The following is a 19274-nucleotide window of genomic DNA, read 5'->3' as shown; positions in this document are numbered from 1 at the left end:
ATCTGCTACAAACTTACTGTGACAAGTAAACAAATCAATCGCCTATGGACTTAAATGACTGCAAACTATAGAGAAGTAATGTGGTTTCTGAAAGACATTTATGACAGCCAAACAAGTTTCAGATATCAAATAATATTTTAATTTCTGAATACTTTCAATTTTCCTTGGAATATAACACACAAAGACTCGACCAAACAGTTCAGTTATTATAACTTTTACAGTATACAGAAATGTTGCACTTAAAAAAAAAAAAAACCTTCAGTTTTTTTAAACACAAAACTGTAAACTCTAAGATACTGAATCAATCACGTTATCTATAAGTGCCAACAGTGTTATTTTGTCATGCTGATTTCAATGGTATTTTTTAAAAAGGGAAAATATCAACAATTATTATAATACAAAGGGCTTGCAAATATACAAACAGATAGAGGAGTTTAATAACAATTCATGATGAACTATGTGGAACCCAATTCAAATTACAAAAGTTCACTTTGCTTGTTTGCTTGTTTTTTTGTTGTTTTTTTTTTTCTGTTTTTTAAATCAAAACCGTAGTGTGTCTTGGACACAAAATCCTTCTACCTATAATAAATCCCCACAGTTCATTTTCTGTCCGAAATATCAAAAAACCTAGATTTGGGGGGAGTTATATGACACGTGTGGTTCATTCGGGTCTATATAATTATAGCTCTCTCAGCTTCAAGCTAGATTTTGGGTCACCACCTTAAGTGCGCTTCCATCATTGTGTTGTTGAGGGTTTTTTTTTTTTTCTCTCTCTTTTCCTTTCTTCCTATGATACTTTCGTGGACTCAGTTTTAATTCTTTCAGAACATATATTTTAAGGATACACAGTTTATTTTTTTTTTTTTAAAGAAGCCAAGGTTATATCAAAAATTATTATAGAACCACAGAATAAACTGGTTTGAAACCAGAAAAATACAAAAAAGAACAGCTATAGGTACATAGACACATAGGACAATTAATAATTTGGAAAAAAAAGACTTACTTTCTTCCGTTCTGCTAATTTACTCCAAATTTCCTTTAAATGCACTTTAAGCGAGATTTTTTAAAAAGTTTACCCCAAAAAAAAAAGAAAAAAAAAAGAAGAAAAAAGAAAAAAAGAAAAAGCCCACCATCGTTTCTTTTCTTCTTCTTTCTTTTTTTCTTTCCCTCTTTTTAATTTTTTACAAAAAAAATGATAAGTAGCAAGTTTTTTTCTGAACGACACGGGAGTTTTTAATGCATTCTGTAAAAGTTCATTTGACAGTCTCTTTTTTAAATTCACAGTCCATTATTTTTTTCCTGTCTTCTCTTAGCAAACTTGTAACATCCTTTTACATCCTTTCTTAGCAGAAGGAAATTTAAGAAACAACCAGAACCCAAATGTCATTTGCTTTCCTTTCACTCTCATCTCCCTTCTCAATTTCGAATTTTTATTTCTTTTTTTTTTTTTAATTTTTGTCTTTTTTTTTTTTTCTCTCTCTCTCTCTCGAATGTTTTATTGAATGGACATGTAAGGCCAGTTAAAACTGCTGCCAGACAGTAACATATCCCTGATTAGGGTTTCTATGGGGGTTTTACCTACCAAACGGACGAAAAACAATTGCTCTATGACAGAAGAGGAGACAGTGCGAAGGGAGGGGAGACGTAGTAATAGCTTCCCGAATCGTGTTGGCTGGTTGGGATACTGGCTCCTAACATACTCTTCCAAAGCACACTGTGACTTCTCCTGTAAACTTTCAACATGGGCTACATCAGAGAGACCACAGGCATCTAGAAGAAAGTGTATTAAAAAAAAAAAGAAAAGAAAAGAAAAAAAAAAAAAGAAAGCAATCATCAGATTAAAAAGGTTTTGGTGGTTTGTGTTTTTTTAAAAATTTTTTAATTTGAATTTTTTTTTAAATGTCTAGGTTTTAGAGTGGATCGTGCGCCATCACCTCGCCCCCCAGAGTTTAAGTGGGTTTTACCAAAAGGGACAATCTCTCTGTGCATGTGTGTGTGTTTGTATTTCTCTCTCTTCTAGAGGGTCTCCTTCAGGACTGAGCACAGCTCCCAGAGTCGAGATTTCGAATGGCACGACAGACCTGAGGGGTTGGCAAGGAGCTGCTGGCCAAGCCTAATTTCATAGATCTGTATTTTTGGGGGAAAGGCTGGGGGGGCGGGGAAGACTTGAGCCAAAAGCGGGGAAAGGGAGCCACTATTTCTCCACACCCCCCCCTCCTTGGAAAATAATTGGGGAGAGCCTAACCCTGCAATGAGAAGGAATACTACTCATGGTGATAGAAATCATAATAATAATAAAAAACTGGCCCAGCCAAAGATAATGGCGCCCCGGATCCAGCAACAGATTCTCCCCCAAAGAAGACAACGCGTTTTTCTTCAGTCTTTGAAACTGATTTAAGTGGCCCTTTAAAACTGATCTTGTCAGTTTAGCCTATTCAGAGGCAGCCATGCAAACTGTGATCTCTCTGTTCATTTGAGCTGTTTCTTTTCCCCCCTCTTTTCTTTTCTCTTTCTTTCTTCCCCCCCCTCCACTCCCCCCTCTTTTTTTTTCCTCTTCTTCTTCTTTTTAAACCTAAAGGCCCTTACAAGAAGAAAACTCCCTGATAGGGTCTGGACATTTTTTTTTCTTTTTTTTTTTCCCTTTTTTTTTTTTTTCCTGATACGCTAAAATACAATAAGTTCCCTTTAAATCAGAGACGTCTGTGCTGAAAGAGCACAGGTTGTGACCTGACCTCCCTGTGGCTTTCCTAGGCACAGGGCTAACACATGCATATTCTGCGAGTCATTAGAACCCAGATTTTTCCCCCCTCCCTCTTAAAAGAGGCTGCAGCAAACATTATATGCATCTATGTGCGTCTGCTTTACATCAGGGAGGGTTATTGGGGTGCTGCAGAAGCTGCAAGCATCACCCTATATTTTTTTGCATGCGGCTGTCTTCCCCAGAATCAGATAACAAGAAACGTTTATCTAGTTGGGAGGCAATTTACACGCCAGGCCTCCCATTTTGAAAATAGTCATAAATTAAACAGTTACGACAGGATCGGACGATTGTTTTCTCAGAAGGCTCAAAAAAAAAAAAAAAAAAAAAAAAGTGATTTGGGAGAAAAGGCAGGATTGGAAATAAACTCCTTGGTGTGGGTGTGAGCTGGGCAGGGGCTGGGGAGGGATGTGAGCGTGTGTGGGATCCTCGCTGAGCGGTTGAGTGAGGGAGAGGAAAATGCATCCTAGAAAAACGATAGAAAAATAAAATAAGCACCCCACGGACACCCCTTCCCACTCGGGATCCCTGTCTCCCTGTGGCTAGAAGAGCTCTGCTCATTGATCACCTCAGGATTTAGCACGAGTAATTTGGGGTGGGGGGGAGGAAAAAAAAAAAAAAAAGGAGAAGTTTTTTATGTGTAAAGCAATAATATATAAAAGGAAGTTTAGGTCACGACCCAGAACCTGGACAAAGTCCAGAAAATGACTTCGTTCCCCAGACCCCCTTTAACACAACAAGGAATGGATTGTGAGCCCTTCTTTTCCCACATAAACTACATTTTTTTCCTGTTTCCTGATATCAGGCTTTAAAAAACTCTGATGAGTAATTATTTTGCAGGTCCTGCTTCCATTCATATGTTTATCGCGTGGCCACTTTCCCAAGCGTCCAAATGAGTTACAGGCGAAATATATGTATTTTTAAATTTAATCCCCAAACTTCGAGGGCTCCAGCACACTGGGTTGCTGGTGCAGCCTCAAAGTTAGTGATCTGAGATAACGTATTGCACAAATTAGCGAGCAGATTTTTTTTTTCCCCTCAGAAGAAAAAAAAAAAAAATTTAGCCTCCAGAGTTAATATCAGGATTATTACTCACCCAGGTTAAACTCTAGTGCAAGCTAATTAGATTTCACAACGCACTCAATTATTGCTTTATAACTCATGCACTATTTCTAGGCAGCAAAAGTTGACACATATTTCCCCCCCCCTCCCCTCTTTGATTATCTAAGAAACACCTCGAGGTCTTTTCCTCGGGAGAGTCATGGTTGTGCCACCCCGGAATTACACTGCGGAGCGGCAGCTTCAGCCTCCTCTTACTTTTCCATACTATCCCTGTCTACTTATGGTAATGATCTTTTCGCACCCGCTACTCGCTTTGGACTATTCAGTTCCTGCTGGGTACAAATGCAAACTTTTCCCCTTAGCTTAAATGACACAGAACTGCTCACTGCCACATTCTGTTTAAATCAGAGACAGCTCTTTGCAAAGTTGATTTATTTTATTTTATGAGATGGCAGGGAACATATTTTAAACTCAGATTTGAGCATTAAACTTTTTTTTTTTTTTTAATTCAATTTTTAATCCTGCAGGGCTTTTTTCCCTTCCTGGCTGCCCATAAAATGATCCTCTTTTTAAAGTGATTTCACTGATAGGACGACTTGTATTTAACAACATCAAACAGATTTTGCTGCTGTTCGGATGCGTGTCATTAAATGCAACAACCCAGAGCTATACTGTTAAATAAAATATTATTTTCAATGGGAAGAGCGCAGTCTCTCGTGGCGAATGGGTGCCTCTTCCCGGGCCCCTTCTATCCCATTCCCCAGCATTATTCAGCTGGAGTTGGGGTGTATTTTACCTCTCTGCTATTTTTCTTTAAAATAAAATAAAATTGTGTGTGTGTGTGTTTTATTTATATTTTATTTTTTCCTGATTTGTGCTCCCTGGAAGATGGGATGCTCGGATCCGAGGCCCTGAAGGGGAGAGCACAGGGCACCGCTTCCTAAAAGGAAAAGAGACCGCGCTGGTTCTCGGGGGGCAGGGAGCGGGCATGGGGTGCAGGCAATAACACTTTGCAAGAGCAAACACTTCTCAAGGGGGGCCCGGGGAAGGAGAAAAAAAAAAAATTAAAAAAAAAATAAAAAAAGGAGCAAAGAAACGCAGCCTACCTGAGGTGAAGAGGACTATGGCCTTTAAACAGCTATATTCTGCAGAGTCGACATGCAATGCTTTCAGTTTTTCTACTTGCTCTTGGAAGATTCGTATGTGGTCCATAAAGGCGACCACTCGGTCAGCAGACATTGGCGAAGCGTGCAGGCCAGCAGCTGCCAGGAGCGGAGCTACGTGGAGGGGCATGGAGCACTGGGCAGCGTTGAGGACAAATAACTCGCTCCAGGTCAGCCTCAGGAGGGCCACCTGGTCTGTGATCTGGAGGTCTGGGAAGAAGGGGATATTCCTGGCCCACTCCACCGCGCTGAAGAGCATCCTAGCTGCCAGTTCACAAATGTTCTCGATGCCCATGATGTTGTTGGGTTGCATGCACTGACTGCCAAAGCGGGAGGTGGGGTAGGGCTCTGCTCTCAGAAGAAGGGAGATATATCCGGATAGGTAGGAATGGCAGTTGAGAGGGTCCCCATTTGTCAAGGCGAACTGACCATGAGTTGGCTGTGTGGGTGGCATTCTGCCCCTCTGGACCGCTGCAGTAAATAAAGAAGAAACTACAGCTATTAATATCTGAATTGCGACCATCGGTTCAAATACAGCCTGCTTTGTGTGCTTGTGCGTGCCTGTGTGACCCCGGAGCCGGGCAGCTTCGGGGGGAACATGCATTTTCCCGGCCAGAGTTCAGCCCCAGCCCCGCTCTAAGGCTCCGCACTTCTCGGGTCAAGTCAAAGCAACAATAAAAGCAGAGGGACGCTGTAGGCTCGGCCAGAGCTGCTGCGGGAGCCCGGCTCCTCACTTCCCAAAACATACCACAGTCCAGCCATCCCCCCCTCCCCTGCACCGCCACCCCCTCCTTCAAGAGATGCAGGATACGTCTTTGTGTGTTTTTTTCTCCATTACACCTAAACCAGCTCATTGCTTTGAGGCTGGGGGAGCGGGATGTGGAGGGAGGAGGGAAGAAGGAAGAAACACTTCAGTTCGAAATGCCCGGCTCTGGTCCCACACGCGTTTCTCGCCCACTGAATACATTGTTGCTGCTGGTATTATATATCACCCCCTCTCGTAAAAAATACCAAAGGAGGCAAAATCGGCCCACAACGTCCCCGGCAGGTCCCCTGGTGAGGCCGAAGGCATTATCCAAAGGCACCTTCCCCCGCTGCCCATGGAAAGTGGGCCTTTCATTTTGTTAATAAATTTACACGGTGACAGCGAGAGAAAAAGGAGAGAGAAAAAGGGCTCAGAGGCAGAGAGACGACAAGAAGGGAGAATGCCTAAAAATGTGCTTGATTTATATTTGTTATCGCCTGTATTCCAAGGTTAGTTACTCTTGCAGAAACACAAAGAGAGGAGCCCGGCGAGTCCCAAGCCCCCTCACCCTTAACCTACATAGCAGCGTCCAGACACAGAGCACGCACTGGAAAACTGCAGGCTCACATTTCCCGTCTAATTTTATATCACAAAGACTCCACTTGCAGAGATCCGAGCACCCCACACTTACTTCTGGACTGCTCCTTACACCCCCCACCCCATCCCTTCTACCCCTTCCTGCCTCTCCCGGAGGAACAAGAAAATAAGAGGAAGAAGAGAAAAGTGAGGTAATAATAACCAGGAAAGGCAGGCACACGGCAGTGTGTATATACACACACACACGCGTGGAGATGTGTATGTGTGTATATATATTTTTAAAGGAGGAAAAATCCGGCTGGGAATCCACAGTGGAGTGCTGTAGAGCCTCGGTAGGGTGAGTCCCATTGTAATAGTAATTTGAACCGCCTGTGTAAAATTGCAATGTAAGGCAGGGTGCTGGAGGATATATATATGTATATATTTGTGTGTGTGTATGTGTGTGTGTGCGTGCATCTCGGGAGGCTCCGTGTGTGTGTGTACACACACGCACAGACACACACACACAACACACAGGGCTGCTCGGGGGACAGGGGCTAAGGCTGAGCATGCAGGAGGAAACACGAAGGAAAAGTAACCACACGTCAGAATCATCATCTCGCTCCTAAGCAGCGTGAAACTAAAAATCCACTTTCAATAAACCTCCATCAGCAAAATCAAAACAAACACAAATCAATTACGAGTGCAGGAGAAAGCATGCGAGAGCCCCTGCCTCCCTGCCCACCCTTCCCAACACCGCTTTCTTTCATTACGAGAAAGTTTCTGGCTGGTTTATTCGAGGGGGGTGGGTGGGGGGAAGGAAAGATTCTGGTTGGGTTTGGGGTTTGGAAAGGAAGGTTAAAAATGCTAAGAGTAATTATATATATTATTTAAAAATAATAAAAAAAGGAAAACCAAACAAACCCCAAAACGCAGCGAGTGAAAAAAAATATTGCAAAACAAATGAAATCCCAATACCTTCCCGTCTCATGCCAACTTTGAGGCATTTTTTGAGGCGGCAGTACTGACACTGATTGCGGTGGTGCTGGTCAATGGGACAGTTCCTGTTGGCACGACAAGTGTAGCTGAGATTCCTCCTTACACTCCGCTTGAAGAAACTCTTGCAACCCTCGCAGGTAAACTGGCCATAATGTTTGCCACTAGACTTGTCCCCACAAACCACACATTCAATGTGCTGCTGCTGCTGCTGCTTGTCTCCTTGGTTCTGCTGGCTCGGCGGGTTGGTCTGGGCTGGCGTACTGGGAGGGCCCCCGGGCCCCGGGGTCTGTGGGGTGTGCGGGGCCCCGGCCGGGGGTCCCTGCACCGGCGGGGCTTGCGAAGGCTGCGTTCCCTGAGCTCCGGGCACATCGTCCTGGGGGTCTCGCCACGCACCGACTACCATTGCCATATCTATTGGACACCGTTGCCAAACTTCCTGTTCCCCCTTTATTTTCAAAGTTTGTTTGCTTTGCTTTTCAGATCAGCTTTGCAGCAGTCTTTTTATTTTTTTGTCCTCCCCTCTCTCTCTCTCTTTCCCTCTCTCTCTTTTGTTGTTTTGCCTTTTTTTTTTTTTTTTTTTTTTTTTTCAGGAGGGTCGGGGTGGGGGGGATCTCCCGGTACCGGCGAAGGTGCAGAAGCACGGGGCGATGGAGGTGTGTGTGCGGGGGGGCGAGGTGCGAGTCGATTGTCTGGGCTCCAGGAGAGCAAAGTAAAGGGGTGGTGGGGGTGGGGGAGAGAGGGGGAGAGAGAGAGAGAGAGAGGAGAAAAAAAAAAAAAATCTCTTCAAAGATCTCCCTCTCTCTCTCTTAGAGCTGATCTGCAGCAGAGTAGTTGAAGGAGGAGAGGCGGGTGTCTGGGGGCCAGGTCCAGGGAAGCTCGCAGTCAGCCATTCAGGAAAGCCATCAAAATAAGAATGAATAAAAGGTTAAAGATTACACACACAGCGGAAAAAAACACGCACAGCGGAGGAGACTCTTCTCGGCGCGGAGAGCGGTCGGTCTCGCCGTAGTTTTTGGAAGTCCAGCTTGCAGCAGCAACATCAACTGCGATCGCTTTGTTTTTGTGGGCTTTTTTTTCCTCCTCCTCCTCTTTCCTCCTCTCTCTCTGCTCTGTCTCTCCTCCCTCCTTCGCTCGCTTTAATTCTTCCTCTCCGCCGCTCCGCCCGGCCGCTGCGCTCTTGCTCTCTCTCGCTCCCTCTTTTGGGCTCGGGGGTGTGGGGGGGCTGTTGGCTTTTTTTTTTTTTCCTCCTCCTCCTCCTCGCTCTTTTTTTTTTTTTTTGTTTTATAAAAAAAATTCTTATTATCGTTACGATTACGATTATTATGAATTATTATTATGATTGTTTATTTGTTCCTCCTCCTCTCCGGCGCCGCCGCTCTGCTCCGCTCTGCCCCGTTCCGCCGGTTCGCCGCTCCCGCCGCGCCGCGTCCCCGCCGCCGCTCCCGCTCCCGCCGCCGCTCGGGTGCTGCTGCCGCCGCTCCCGCCGCCGCCGCTGCCGCCGCCGCGCTGCCTTATGCTGCTTCTGCCGCCTCGCAAGTGGGCTCTCGCCTCCGCGCCGCCGGTGCTCACGGCGCGGGCAGGGGGAGGGGGGCCGCGGGGCGGGGGGGAGGGAAGGAGTCAACTCGCCAGCGCAGCAGCGCCCAGCCAGCCAGGATGATAAAAGAGGGGAGCGGGAGGAGGAGGAGGAGGAGGAGGAGGAGAGGAGGAGGAGGAGGAGGAGGAGGGAGAGAGAGAGAGAGAGAGAGAGAGGGAAGGATCATAACCCAGCGCGCAGCATCGCTCCTCAGCCGGGGAGGGAGGGAGGAGGGGAAAAAAAATCACCACGGGGAGAGCGCGCCAGCGCTTCCCCCCCACCCCCCCGCCCCAAAATAAAAAGAAGCAGGGGCTCCCCCCCGCTCCCCTCCCCTCGCGGCGGCGGGGAGGGGCGGCGCGGGGCGGGGCGGGCGGGCGGTGCGGGCGGCGTGTGGGCCGAGGAGCGGCGAGCGCGCTCCCCGCCGGCCGCTCGCCCCGCTGGCGGGAGAGTGAACTTTGACACGGCTGCTGCAACTCAGCGCGCGTCGCCATGGCGACCGCGCGCCTTATAAGGCAACCGGGCCGGCGCCTGAGTGGCCAGGAGCGCGCGCCCCGCCCCCCGGCCCTCATTGGCCCGCGCCGCCCTTGCGCTGCCCGCCATGGCGGCCGCCGCCGCCCGCGCGGTCCCAGCGCCGCCCGCCGCCCCGCGCCCGCCGCCCCGCGCCCTCCGCCCGCCGGGGCCAGGGGTTAAGGCGAGCCCGGCGTGCGGAGCGCGGCGCCGCCGCCGCCGCCTCACCTGGGGCTGCCCGCCGGGGCACGGCCTCGCGGCTCGCAGGGGGGCGGCGGGCGCGAAGCGGAAGGCAGCGCTGAACCGAGGTGAAACTCCGTGGAATAAAGTAAAGCCGAGCCCCGGCGCTGCCGCCGCCGCCGCCGCGGGGAAGGGGCGGCCGCGCGTTCGCCGAAAGCGGGCTGGGAGCGCAGGCCGGGCTGGCGCCCGCCGGGGGTCTCACGGCAGAGCCCCCCCAGCCCCGCTCCGGCCACCTGCGCTGGCCGCGGCCGCCCCGTGTCCCGCCGGCCGCCCGAGCCGTGCCCCGGCCGCCCGCGGAGCCGCGCCGAGCCCGGCCGGGCTGCGCCGAGCCGCGCCGAGCCGAGCGTGCCCGCGCCCGGCGCTCCGGGACCCGCCGCTCGCACAGCGCGGCCCCGGCGGGGCGCGGGGGCTCCTCCGCTCTGCCCGAGCGCTCCTCGCTGCCGCTCGCCCCGGAGCGAGGGGAGCGCGGCTCCGCTGCAGACGCTACCGAAGCCCGGCACGCCGCTCCGCAGAGCGTGACAGCCGTGCCTTCCGCGCGGCATCGCCGCGGCGTGCCTCGGCTCGACCCCTTTAACTTTATTTCGGGGTTTTGCGGGTTCGGGGGTTTCATGACCACACGTACCCCGACACTGTAACGCGAGCTCCGTGCTGTACCGCGAGCAGGTAACAGAGCCAAGCACGGGGATGTGTTTGTTTCCCGCTGAATGGAGCTACCGGCCAGCGGAGCGGGGACTCGAGTCCGTCTCCCGGTGCAAATGGCCAAAAGACACTCGAACAAGCGAAGGGACGGAGAGATAAAATAGAAAACGTGTTAACATAGACAGATAAACGCCCGGCCGGACCATTCCTCCTCTGCGAACACACGCGGCTATGAGCGCTCACATCCCAGCCGGTCACCAGGCACGGCCGCGGGAGCACAGACCTGGGCACAACTCTGTTAGGGAGTAATTGCCCCTCACCTCCTCACACACACTTTTTCATGTTGCCACATGCCCACACGCTTCTGCCGCAGAAAGAATACATGTGGCTAAAGCCGCAGGTGCGGAGATGGTTGGAAAGTTGTAAAAAGCACCTCGACTTGAGAGTGTCCTGCCTGGAAACCTGGTGTGTTCAAACCCCACGGGCTAAGATGTTTTCGTGACTCAATTTCAAAGACAAGGCTGCAGCGATCCCATTGATCCTCACGGAGCAAAAAATAACCTTTACCCTAAACAGTGACCAGCAGGGACTGGGAAGACAGAAAGTGGGAAAGCAACCTTTCCTGGGTAAAATGTGGGCAACTGCCTTGTGATTTCCAAACAACCCAGAGCTGAGGAGGTCACTTTTCGGGGAGGGTAGGACAAGGTGGGGGTTCAAAATACAGACTAGTCACAGATTGTTGCTGATGTTGAATTTCCTGAGGAAAAAAATAAAAGCCAAAACCCAAACCACAACCCAACACCAACCTTTCCTGTCTCGAATCTGACAAAGTAAACAGGATTAATTCACCATATGAAAAAACACAAACGCAGTCCTAACAAACGCAGAAATAAGAAGAGAAAGCGGTTTTAACAGGACGCACAATATTAATAGTTTGAACGTATGATCGTAAAAATGAAAAACCATTGATACACGCTTAAAAGCCGCCGTATACGCTGATTGCTCAAGCATTAATGAAGAATGCCCCAGATTAACTATTTGCTCTTCGAGGGATGCAGCGATATAACTATCTATTAGCACCATTAGATGCTTTGCTATTTATTTGAAAACACCCCTGCGAGTGGGTTGAGACAGAAGAGATGAATGTAAAAATGAACTGCAGCTAATTTCGCTAAATAATCCTCGAAACCTGAGCGCCTCGCAAGGAAGGGGGAGATTCTCCACTGTCCTTCTCCGAGGCTAATGACAATAGAAATGCTCTGGTTTAAAAGTGACACCGTGTTGGTTTTCCAAATAAACAAACGCATCCCTCCTGCCATTTTACTGCAGATGTAAATTTATTTTAATGAGAGGGAGTGGAAGGATTTATTTTGCTAAAATAGAGTTGGGGATAGAGCCGGTGTAAATCTTTAGGTTTCAAAAAGAGAAGAGGAAGGAGGGGGAAGCTGATTTCCTGGCAGAAAGCTGCCTAACAGTCTTCTAATTCTTTCTAGATTAAATCGCAATATGAATACAGCATCGAACAAATACCGAGTTTCGCTCTGAACTCAGTGGAAAGCAGTTACGTCTAACAGAATTCAATGAATTCCTCTTCTCCCTCAATGTAGTATGTGTGTGTTTTTCTCTTCCACCACACTGAAGTTCCATGAATAGGGAAAGTGGCTCCTATTGTGTGCCTCTGAACTTCCAAGTCAATGCAATTTTTAACCACTGGCTTGTGGTACTTTGAAAATCACCAGGGGCTGTCAGAGTTGGGTCCTCTGAAAAATTTACAGTGCTAAATCAGAGCATATGCTGTGAGAGAGGAAAAAAAATTGCTTAAGATTGGAGCAAGTACAGTATCTGGCTGCCCCCTAGTGTAAGTCTCTTATCTGCCTAAAATTCAACTTTAAAAGAAAAGGATCTCTTAAAGGGAAACGACTTTTGGCTCACGTATGCATACGAGAATGAAACTTCTGTACATTTTAATCTGATTAATTCCTAAGGATTTAAAATTAATTGGCTTGGGCACTCCTAGACCGGACTATAAGATTTCTGCATCACGGTTTCTGCGAGAGCTGTGCCGAATAGGTATTTTTAAAGGATAGTGGTAAGGGATGGGGGGGGAGATCCTGTTTTGTGATTTTTTTTTTTTAACGAGGATCCGTGCCTCGCTTGCTGTTGTCAGAGCAAAACACTTCTGCTGCTTAAAGTCAGATCTACGTCTTTTGCAATAATACTTTGAAAAAAAAATTTATAAAGGATAAATAATTGCCTAGAGCCTCAGCCGATCTGCCAACCACACCTTCGGATGGTGAGTATATTCCAGCTTCTTTCCATTGTACTTGCTTAGCCAGGGAAGGGACCGGAGGGGGAGAGGGGATCTCGGCGCTCTACCTTCACCACCGATATTTTTATTATTATTTTTTTTCCCCCCCTCCTTACCCCCCAAATAAACGCTGCCAGCTGCACACGGCGACGCGATCCGGGGCAGTTTAATACCTATCACTTAAGTTAAGAGGCTCGTCCTGCCCTCCCACCCTCCGGAGCAGGTTCTGTCCGCGCTCGCCCCCGAGCAGCCCCGGCGCCGGGCAGGGGCGGCAGCTCCGGCCGCTGCTCCTGGGGAAAAGGCTTGGAGAGGCTTTGCCTCGGACCTGCGAGCCGGCTCCGCTCCTTGGGTTTGTTCGCTTGTTTGTTTGTTTGCTGCTTTGCTTTATTTAGCTAAAGGACGTGCTAACTGATGGTGCTGCAATTACACATACTTGGGTCTGCCCCCCTCCCCTCTTCCCCTCCTTAGAGCAACCCACGTAACCTTAGAAACGATCATTTAAGACGCACGTTAGCTAACATTTGCTTTTTTGGATTTTTTGTTTTCCTTAAAAGAGAAACACAAGAATCACAACACATTGCCCGAAAAAAGTGTCAAAGAAGAAGAAAAAAAACTATAAGTAAACATACCAAAACCATATTTGCCTTGTTCAAGGTCCCAAATCGCTTGCATCTTCCTTTTTCTACCTCTCCTTTAGTTTGGCAGGTGAAACAAACAAATAAAAAAAAAATCAGACCGCTGTTTGCCCCCCAGAAAGATGTGCGTTGGGTAATTAAAGAGAAGTCTCCTTCTTGGTGTTTATCTAAGCGATTGTGCAAACTGATTTAAAAAAAAAAAAAAAAAAAAAAAAGAGAGAGAGAAAAAAAAAAGTAAAGTTACAGCCTTCAGGGGGGGAAAAAAAGGAAGCAAGGTGAAGGGAATAGATTTCCCACAAGCTAAAGGGAAGTGCTTTCGATGTATTATTAGCGATCAGCCTTGGGAGAGAGAGGAAAAAAAAAACACCCTGAACACACTCTAACTTTACACAGACAAGATTTCAGGGGGGGCTTTGTACACAGCTGCTTAGGAATGTACGCCTTGCCTTTAAGAAAAAATCCCCAAGCCCAAGGTAGGAGATGTCTTTGAGTGATCCTTGTCTCATTTCATTCCTTAGAAGGAAGAGCGTCTCGCTACACCTTGTTTGGAGCTGGAAAGGCGAGACTTAAAAAAAAAAAAAAAAAAAAAAACAGAAAAGAAAAGAAAAAAAATGGGGAAAAATATTCACAACCCACCCTTCCAATTGGGGAGAAAAAAAAATAAGAGAGGGAAATCTCCTAAGTTAATGACTGTGGGGGTAGGATGGATGCGACGGATTTCAGCCCCCCCTCCCCCCCTTTCCCACCTCCCCCCTCCCCGGCAGGAAAAAAAAAAAAAACGAAAAGGAAAAAAAAAAGCCAACCGCAAACAACTACAGGCTGGACTATCAACACATGCACCGAAGGGGAAAAAATATATAGTGTCCTGTGTAGGGTCGGCAGGGAACGCAAGCACACGCTAAAGCAAGTTGGGAAAGAATCCGAGCTAATCAGCAATCTCTCTCTCTCTCCTTCTCTCCCTCTCCCCCTCTCTCTCTCTCTCACTGCCCCTGAGATCCCAGCTCGAAAGAGGTACTCCACATTTTTTCATTACCAAAAATCCGTTGCAATAATCATTTGTTGCTAATTGAAACCCTTGGAGACATTTTTCCCCACCCCCTTCACAAACATGGCAACTTTTAGTCATGGGAAGCACGTTTAGTTTTTATTTTATTAAAAAAAAAAAAAAATTACGGTTAGGAAAAGGCTGAATCTTTCACCCACGAGAAATATCAGCGAGGCAGCCCCCTTCCCCGGGATGGGAGGGGGGGAGTGGGGGGAACGGGACCCCGGTACAGTGAGGGCTTGGGAAAATTTGGAATACATTATACCGCCTTTGGCAGGAGAATACTCTCCAACTAATGGATTCCTGCTCCTTTTTGTGTGTGTGTGTGTATCAGTGTGGGGGGTTTCTGGAAAGAGGGGTGGTGGTCGTGGTGGTGGGGAGCCGAGCTTTTATTTTAAGAAACTGTTAGGGTAGGGAGTGTGTCATACTTGACAAATGGAACAAACGCTCTTCCATTTCTTGCTTGTCCTTGCCTTAAAACAGGAATTAAGTTAACCACAGTGCTGCATGTTAATTGCATGTTTACTGGGCTAATGAAAATTACAAAAGGGTTTTGCCACCTCGATCGGTGATGAAAAAGTATGAAGGCGATTGTCATTGCAGCCTTCGGGGAGGGCCCGGGGGTGGGGGGGAAGGACCGGCTACGAACAATATTGATCAGAAGAAGGATAAATCTTTTAACTGCTTGTTAATACCATAAATATGGTCTACACAAGTTTCCACTCTTGTTAAGTCTAATCAGTACATGGAAGATGGAGACATAGCCCACTTGAATGAATTTTTATTATTGCCAGAGGGGTACTCGCATCTGTGGGCTCCCTCCTCTCCTCAGTTTGAGCACCCCCTGCCCCCCCTTCCAAAATCCCCCTTGCAGAGGAGGATCGTGAAGGTGTGCAGAAAGCACGGGGGACAAATCCAAGCTTTTTGTCCTTTCTTCATTTTTCCAAATACTCCTTTTTTTTTAATAAAGCTGAACGGTGGGGAAAGCCTAAAGGGGGGAGCCCCCTGCCCACCCCCCCGCCCCCCCTTTTATTCTTGAGATCTCTGGATGAAAGGCTGACCCAGTAATTCAGTTTGATGATAACCATTTTCATGCTTGAAAACAATCTGCCAAATTAAACCTAAATGGAAAGAGCAGTGGGAAAGGTAGTGAGATCAGGGCATTTTGAAATCCCCCCCACCTCTCCGAAAGGGATTGTTTGGCCAAAGGAGGAGGGAAAGGCAATTAAATAGACTAAAGATGATTTAAATCCCAACCAAAAATAATTCCAGGGAGAAGTTTGCCCCCTCCGGTGCTGCCCAGCCCTGGATTTGAAAACTTTGGCCCAACTTGTGGCAATAGCTACAACTTTGCTCCGCAGGGGTCAGAGGTGAGGGCTATTTTAACCCTAAAAGCCTGCGAGTGACCAAGGTTGCGGCTGGGCTCGCAGCACTAATAGCCATAATTACCTCCTCCCCTTCCAGGGACATTCCTCGCAGCAGCAGTGTTAGACCCCGAATTGAAGAAAATCCTGGAGTTGAACATATCTTCGGGGGTAAATAACAGCAATATGAAGGAATTTCAGAGCTCTCCCTTTTGCTTGGGGGGATTGAAGCTTTTTTTCCTTTTTTTTTTTTTTTTTTCTCTTTTTTTCCTTTTTTCCTCCTTTTTTTTCCCCCCTCCCTTGCCAGCATTCCCAAGGCGCTGGGTCTTTGTCTTAGAAGGAATGGAGTGTCTGAATGGTGTGAAAGGGACAGAGAGGGTTGCTTCAAATCGATTTTACTTGTCCTCTCTGTCTTTTCGGATCAACGCCCTTCAATGGACACATAGGTGCTCTTTCAACCAAAAACTTGTGCAACATTTTCTGCCTGTATTGGTGCTAAATACAATAAATGCTGGGCAGATTTTTTTTCTTTCTTTCCAAAGCAGAAAGCACCCTAATTAAATTGTTTTATATGGACAGTCAAGACAGACCAATTAAGTATGCATTAGTATAAAGATATATTCGAGAGATAAGCGCTCTATAGGAGCCCTGTCTAGGCAAGGTGTGGAAAGTGTCCTCTCGAAGAGAGGCTGCGAGCAGGGTTTCATATGGATTTTTCCCCTCCATTGCCTCCTATACTCGAGTAACGGGCTGAATAAGTTCGAGAAAAGCCATTAGTGAAAGTGGTTTCTAAACAAAGTTAACAGGTGGATGTAGCTGGTTTTACATTTGAATAACAGTCGCACATCTGTAATACACAGCCCCGGATTTATGCAGCGCCTGTGCAGGCAATGTCCATTTGCACAGACAAACGCCTTCGACCTAGAGCTGAGGTGCAAACGCGCACGCTGGGGAATAAAATAAATATCTGGGCACCTCTGTGGGCTGCAGGACATGATGTGAGCGAGCACACACGGACGGTGCAGATATAACTGTGTGGCCATTGTGTGAGGCACCCAGCCTGCACCAGGCAGGCACCCACACTGCCTCGGACATCTCACCGGGCACAGCACACCCTGGGGTGACTGCAAGGGGAGGCATTGGCTTTCCCAGGGCTGAGATAGCAGATCAGGATAAAACATACACACACACACACGCGAACTTCTCTTGCTGCCCATTTTATCGCTCTGGGAAAGCTCTCGTTATGGTTAACCACAGGAAACGGGTTTTAAGCTCTTCTCCATTTCCATTTCCATTATTATTATTATTATTTTCTTCATTACAGATTTTCCATGTCGTTCAAAAAAGCCACTCCAAACAAAAAAAAAACCCCAGACAAACAAACAAAACAGCACTGAGCCTGGGTCCTGGGGCAGGCAGAGCCGCGGGATGCGGTCAGGAGCAGGGGGGAGCTGGGTTGGAAGTTTCTGGGGCTCCCTCCATCCCTGGGCACATCGGTGAGGCTGAGCTGTGCCCTGTGCCCGAGGATGCTGCAGGGGAATCGCCCTTCAGCCGTGGCACTGCCCGGCAGAGAGCGGAGCGGCTTTCCCTGGAGGGGTCGGGCAGAGGGGATCCGGGGTTCGGGGATGCAGAGCAGCGGGGCGGGGGCTGCCCCCTTGGATCCCCATTTTCCAGCAGCGCTCTGCGTGTGCCAGCCCATCCCAGGGATGTGGGGGACGGGGATGAATGAGGCATTCCTCGCTTAGGTGCTTTAATGGCACGGTAAACAGGTTAGAAAGAGACGTTTTTAAAGACTCAGTTTTTCTTTATTGGTCACCTTCGAGGATAAATCATAACAGACAGTATGGGGGGCAAAGAATTCATCTAAAGGAGATCTCAGCAAGTCACTACCCGGACAATAGTCCACCTCCTGTTGGGTTGCGTATTGATCAGGAGAGGAGCTGAGGATGTCGCCACACTAAATATTTACTGATCACACACAAATAGCCGCGACTTGAACGATTTTCTCCTGTGAGGAGAGCAGAGAGAGAAGGGTAAATCATTTTATTAGTGTGTATAAAGCAAAGAGCACACTCTGGCTTGGAGTGTTTTAAAATGTGTCTTCAGCTGGATGAAAAGAGTTAGGGAAATCGATATGGAGTGATTAGACGAACCAGTCGTGTCAAAGAGAGAGGCTGAGAATTTCATGGATTTGGTTATACCGGGAGGGGGAAAATATACCGAGAGATTAAAGGGAGGAACCCATTGTAGCAGAGCCAATGAAAAAATAATATCTAATCAGAGCCGGCAAAGGTAGGGACGGGATAAGACCCACATTTCTAAAGAATCACATCAGCTGGAGAGGGATCAGGGACACAGATGAAAGAGGCAAACGGGGGGAGAGCTGGAGAGTGGGAGCCTAGAAATGCTACAGAGCAAATCCAGGAGAGGCAGAGAAAAGTCGCCTCTGTGGAGCAAAGCTGAGATACCACGAAAAAGGGGACAAAAGGCTCAGGAGCGAGGGAGAGGGCTGGAGTGATCGGGCGCCTGCCTTGGAGGTGAAGTTGAGGGGTGCCCAGCCCGTGTACCCACCAGGCAGAGAGGGCTCTGACAGCAGAAGCGAGGGCACATCCAGCTCCCATCCGAGGGCTTTAAATCCTTCTCCTACAAGTTTGTTCTCCCCTCTCCTTCCCGCCCCCCTCCCTCCCCACAAGCAAATGTGGTGAGTAAAATGGATTTTAGCGTTTAACCACCTCATTTTATCCACGTAATGACAAGGCTCGTAATATGTAATCTACAGATTACTGCCATTCGAGGGTGACCACAAGTGGCATAAAAAAAAATTATAAAAAAAATTAAAAATTCAGCATTTCTGCAAATGACAAAATGGCTAAAACCAGCCCTTGCTCTAAGTATTGAAGTTGGGGAGTTTTTGCTGCAGGATTTTATGCGTCGTAGGGAGCAATTTAGCCGTGGCTCAGGTACAGCCCTGGGGTGTCTCGGCGGATTAAAGAAAACTTTGCTGGAGACAAGCAAATATCTGAGTGCCAAAGGGCAGAAAGCTGGGAGTAGGGCAGGGCTCTGCCATGCGACGTTAAGATGCGTTCTCTGGGGATGCTCAGGATTATTATTATTAGTAGTAGTATTTTATTTTTGCCTCTAATCCGTGATGTTTGGCCCGTGTTCACATGCTACCTTCTCTCCGCGTATTTTTCTTTAGCAGAAAATAGGATGAGACTGCAGAGAACTGAGTCAAAGCAGCGAGAGAAAGTTTGAACCGCACTTTAAATGATGCTGATTGCTGGGAGGGAGGAAAGGCATCTCAAGCTAGGAACCGAGGAGGAAAACTGATGTGAAAACAGCTTTTCACTTCTCCTCCAAGTGCTAATTTTGCTACTGTAAACAAACACCGAAGTTAGAAACAGCTGCAAATAGCCTGCCGGGCACCCAGGGCTCGGGGACCGGAGGGGGTTGACTTTTGTTCATCTCTCGGGCTACATTTTCCCCCAGCTTCGCTTTTATTTTTTACCCCGAAATCAGGGGCTGATGGTGATTTCAGTTGTGGAGAAGGGACAAAAAAGTATAGGCACAGCGAGAGCGTTTGGTGGGAGCCCATGGAGTGCAGGCAGCTCGGCTGGATCACTAATGCAACAGGAAACCTCGGGACAGACCCAGCCTAAT

General features: G+C 47.9%; 1 protein-coding gene and 1 long non-coding RNA gene across 29 annotated transcripts in view; one reads left to right on the top strand and one right to left on the bottom strand.

Moving 5' to 3' along the window:
• Positions 1–116: 116 nt before the first annotated feature.
• On the bottom strand, positions 117–13670 carry NR2F2 (nuclear receptor subfamily 2 group F member 2). Of its 4 annotated transcripts, XM_033070510.2 has the most exons (4): positions 13652–13670; positions 13200–13261; positions 4927–5454; positions 117–1770 (listed from the first exon to the last, which is right to left on the bottom strand). In XM_033070510.2, exons 2-4 carry the CDS (start codon positions 13240–13242, stop codon positions 1496–1498), a joined length of 846 nt encoding a protein of 281 aa, XP_032926401.1. In that variant the 5' UTR covers positions 13243–13261; positions 13652–13670; the 3' UTR covers positions 117–1495. The 4 variants fall into 4 exon arrangements, with proteins under 4 accessions (XP_032926401.1, XP_032926400.1, XP_032926399.1 ...); XM_033070509.2 differs by lacking the exon at positions 13652–13670 and having other exon boundaries at positions 4927–5475; positions 13200–13421; XM_033070508.1 differs by lacking the exons at positions 13200–13261; positions 13652–13670 and adding an exon at positions 8265–8726.
• Positions 10105–19274, top strand: part of LOC117001858 — a 47788-nt gene continuing 38618 nt past the window's right edge. For 24 of the 25 annotated variants that reach the window (XR_004419149.1, XR_004419157.1, XR_004419155.1 and 21 more), the window contains exon 1: positions 10105–12555. This is a non-coding gene — a long non-coding RNA (uncharacterized LOC117001858). The remainder of the gene's footprint in view (positions 12556–19274) is intronic. The other variant, XR_004419146.1, reaches the window with a different exon arrangement.

This window comes from Catharus ustulatus, chromosome 12, assembly GCF_009819885.2.
Source record: "Catharus ustulatus isolate bCatUst1 chromosome 12, bCatUst1.pri.v2, whole genome shotgun sequence".
Lineage (NCBI taxonomy): Eukaryota > Metazoa > Chordata > Aves > Passeriformes > Turdidae > Catharus > Catharus ustulatus.
The sequence above is the reverse complement of the archived record's forward strand: the minus strand, read 5'-3'. Positions and strand labels throughout refer to the sequence as shown.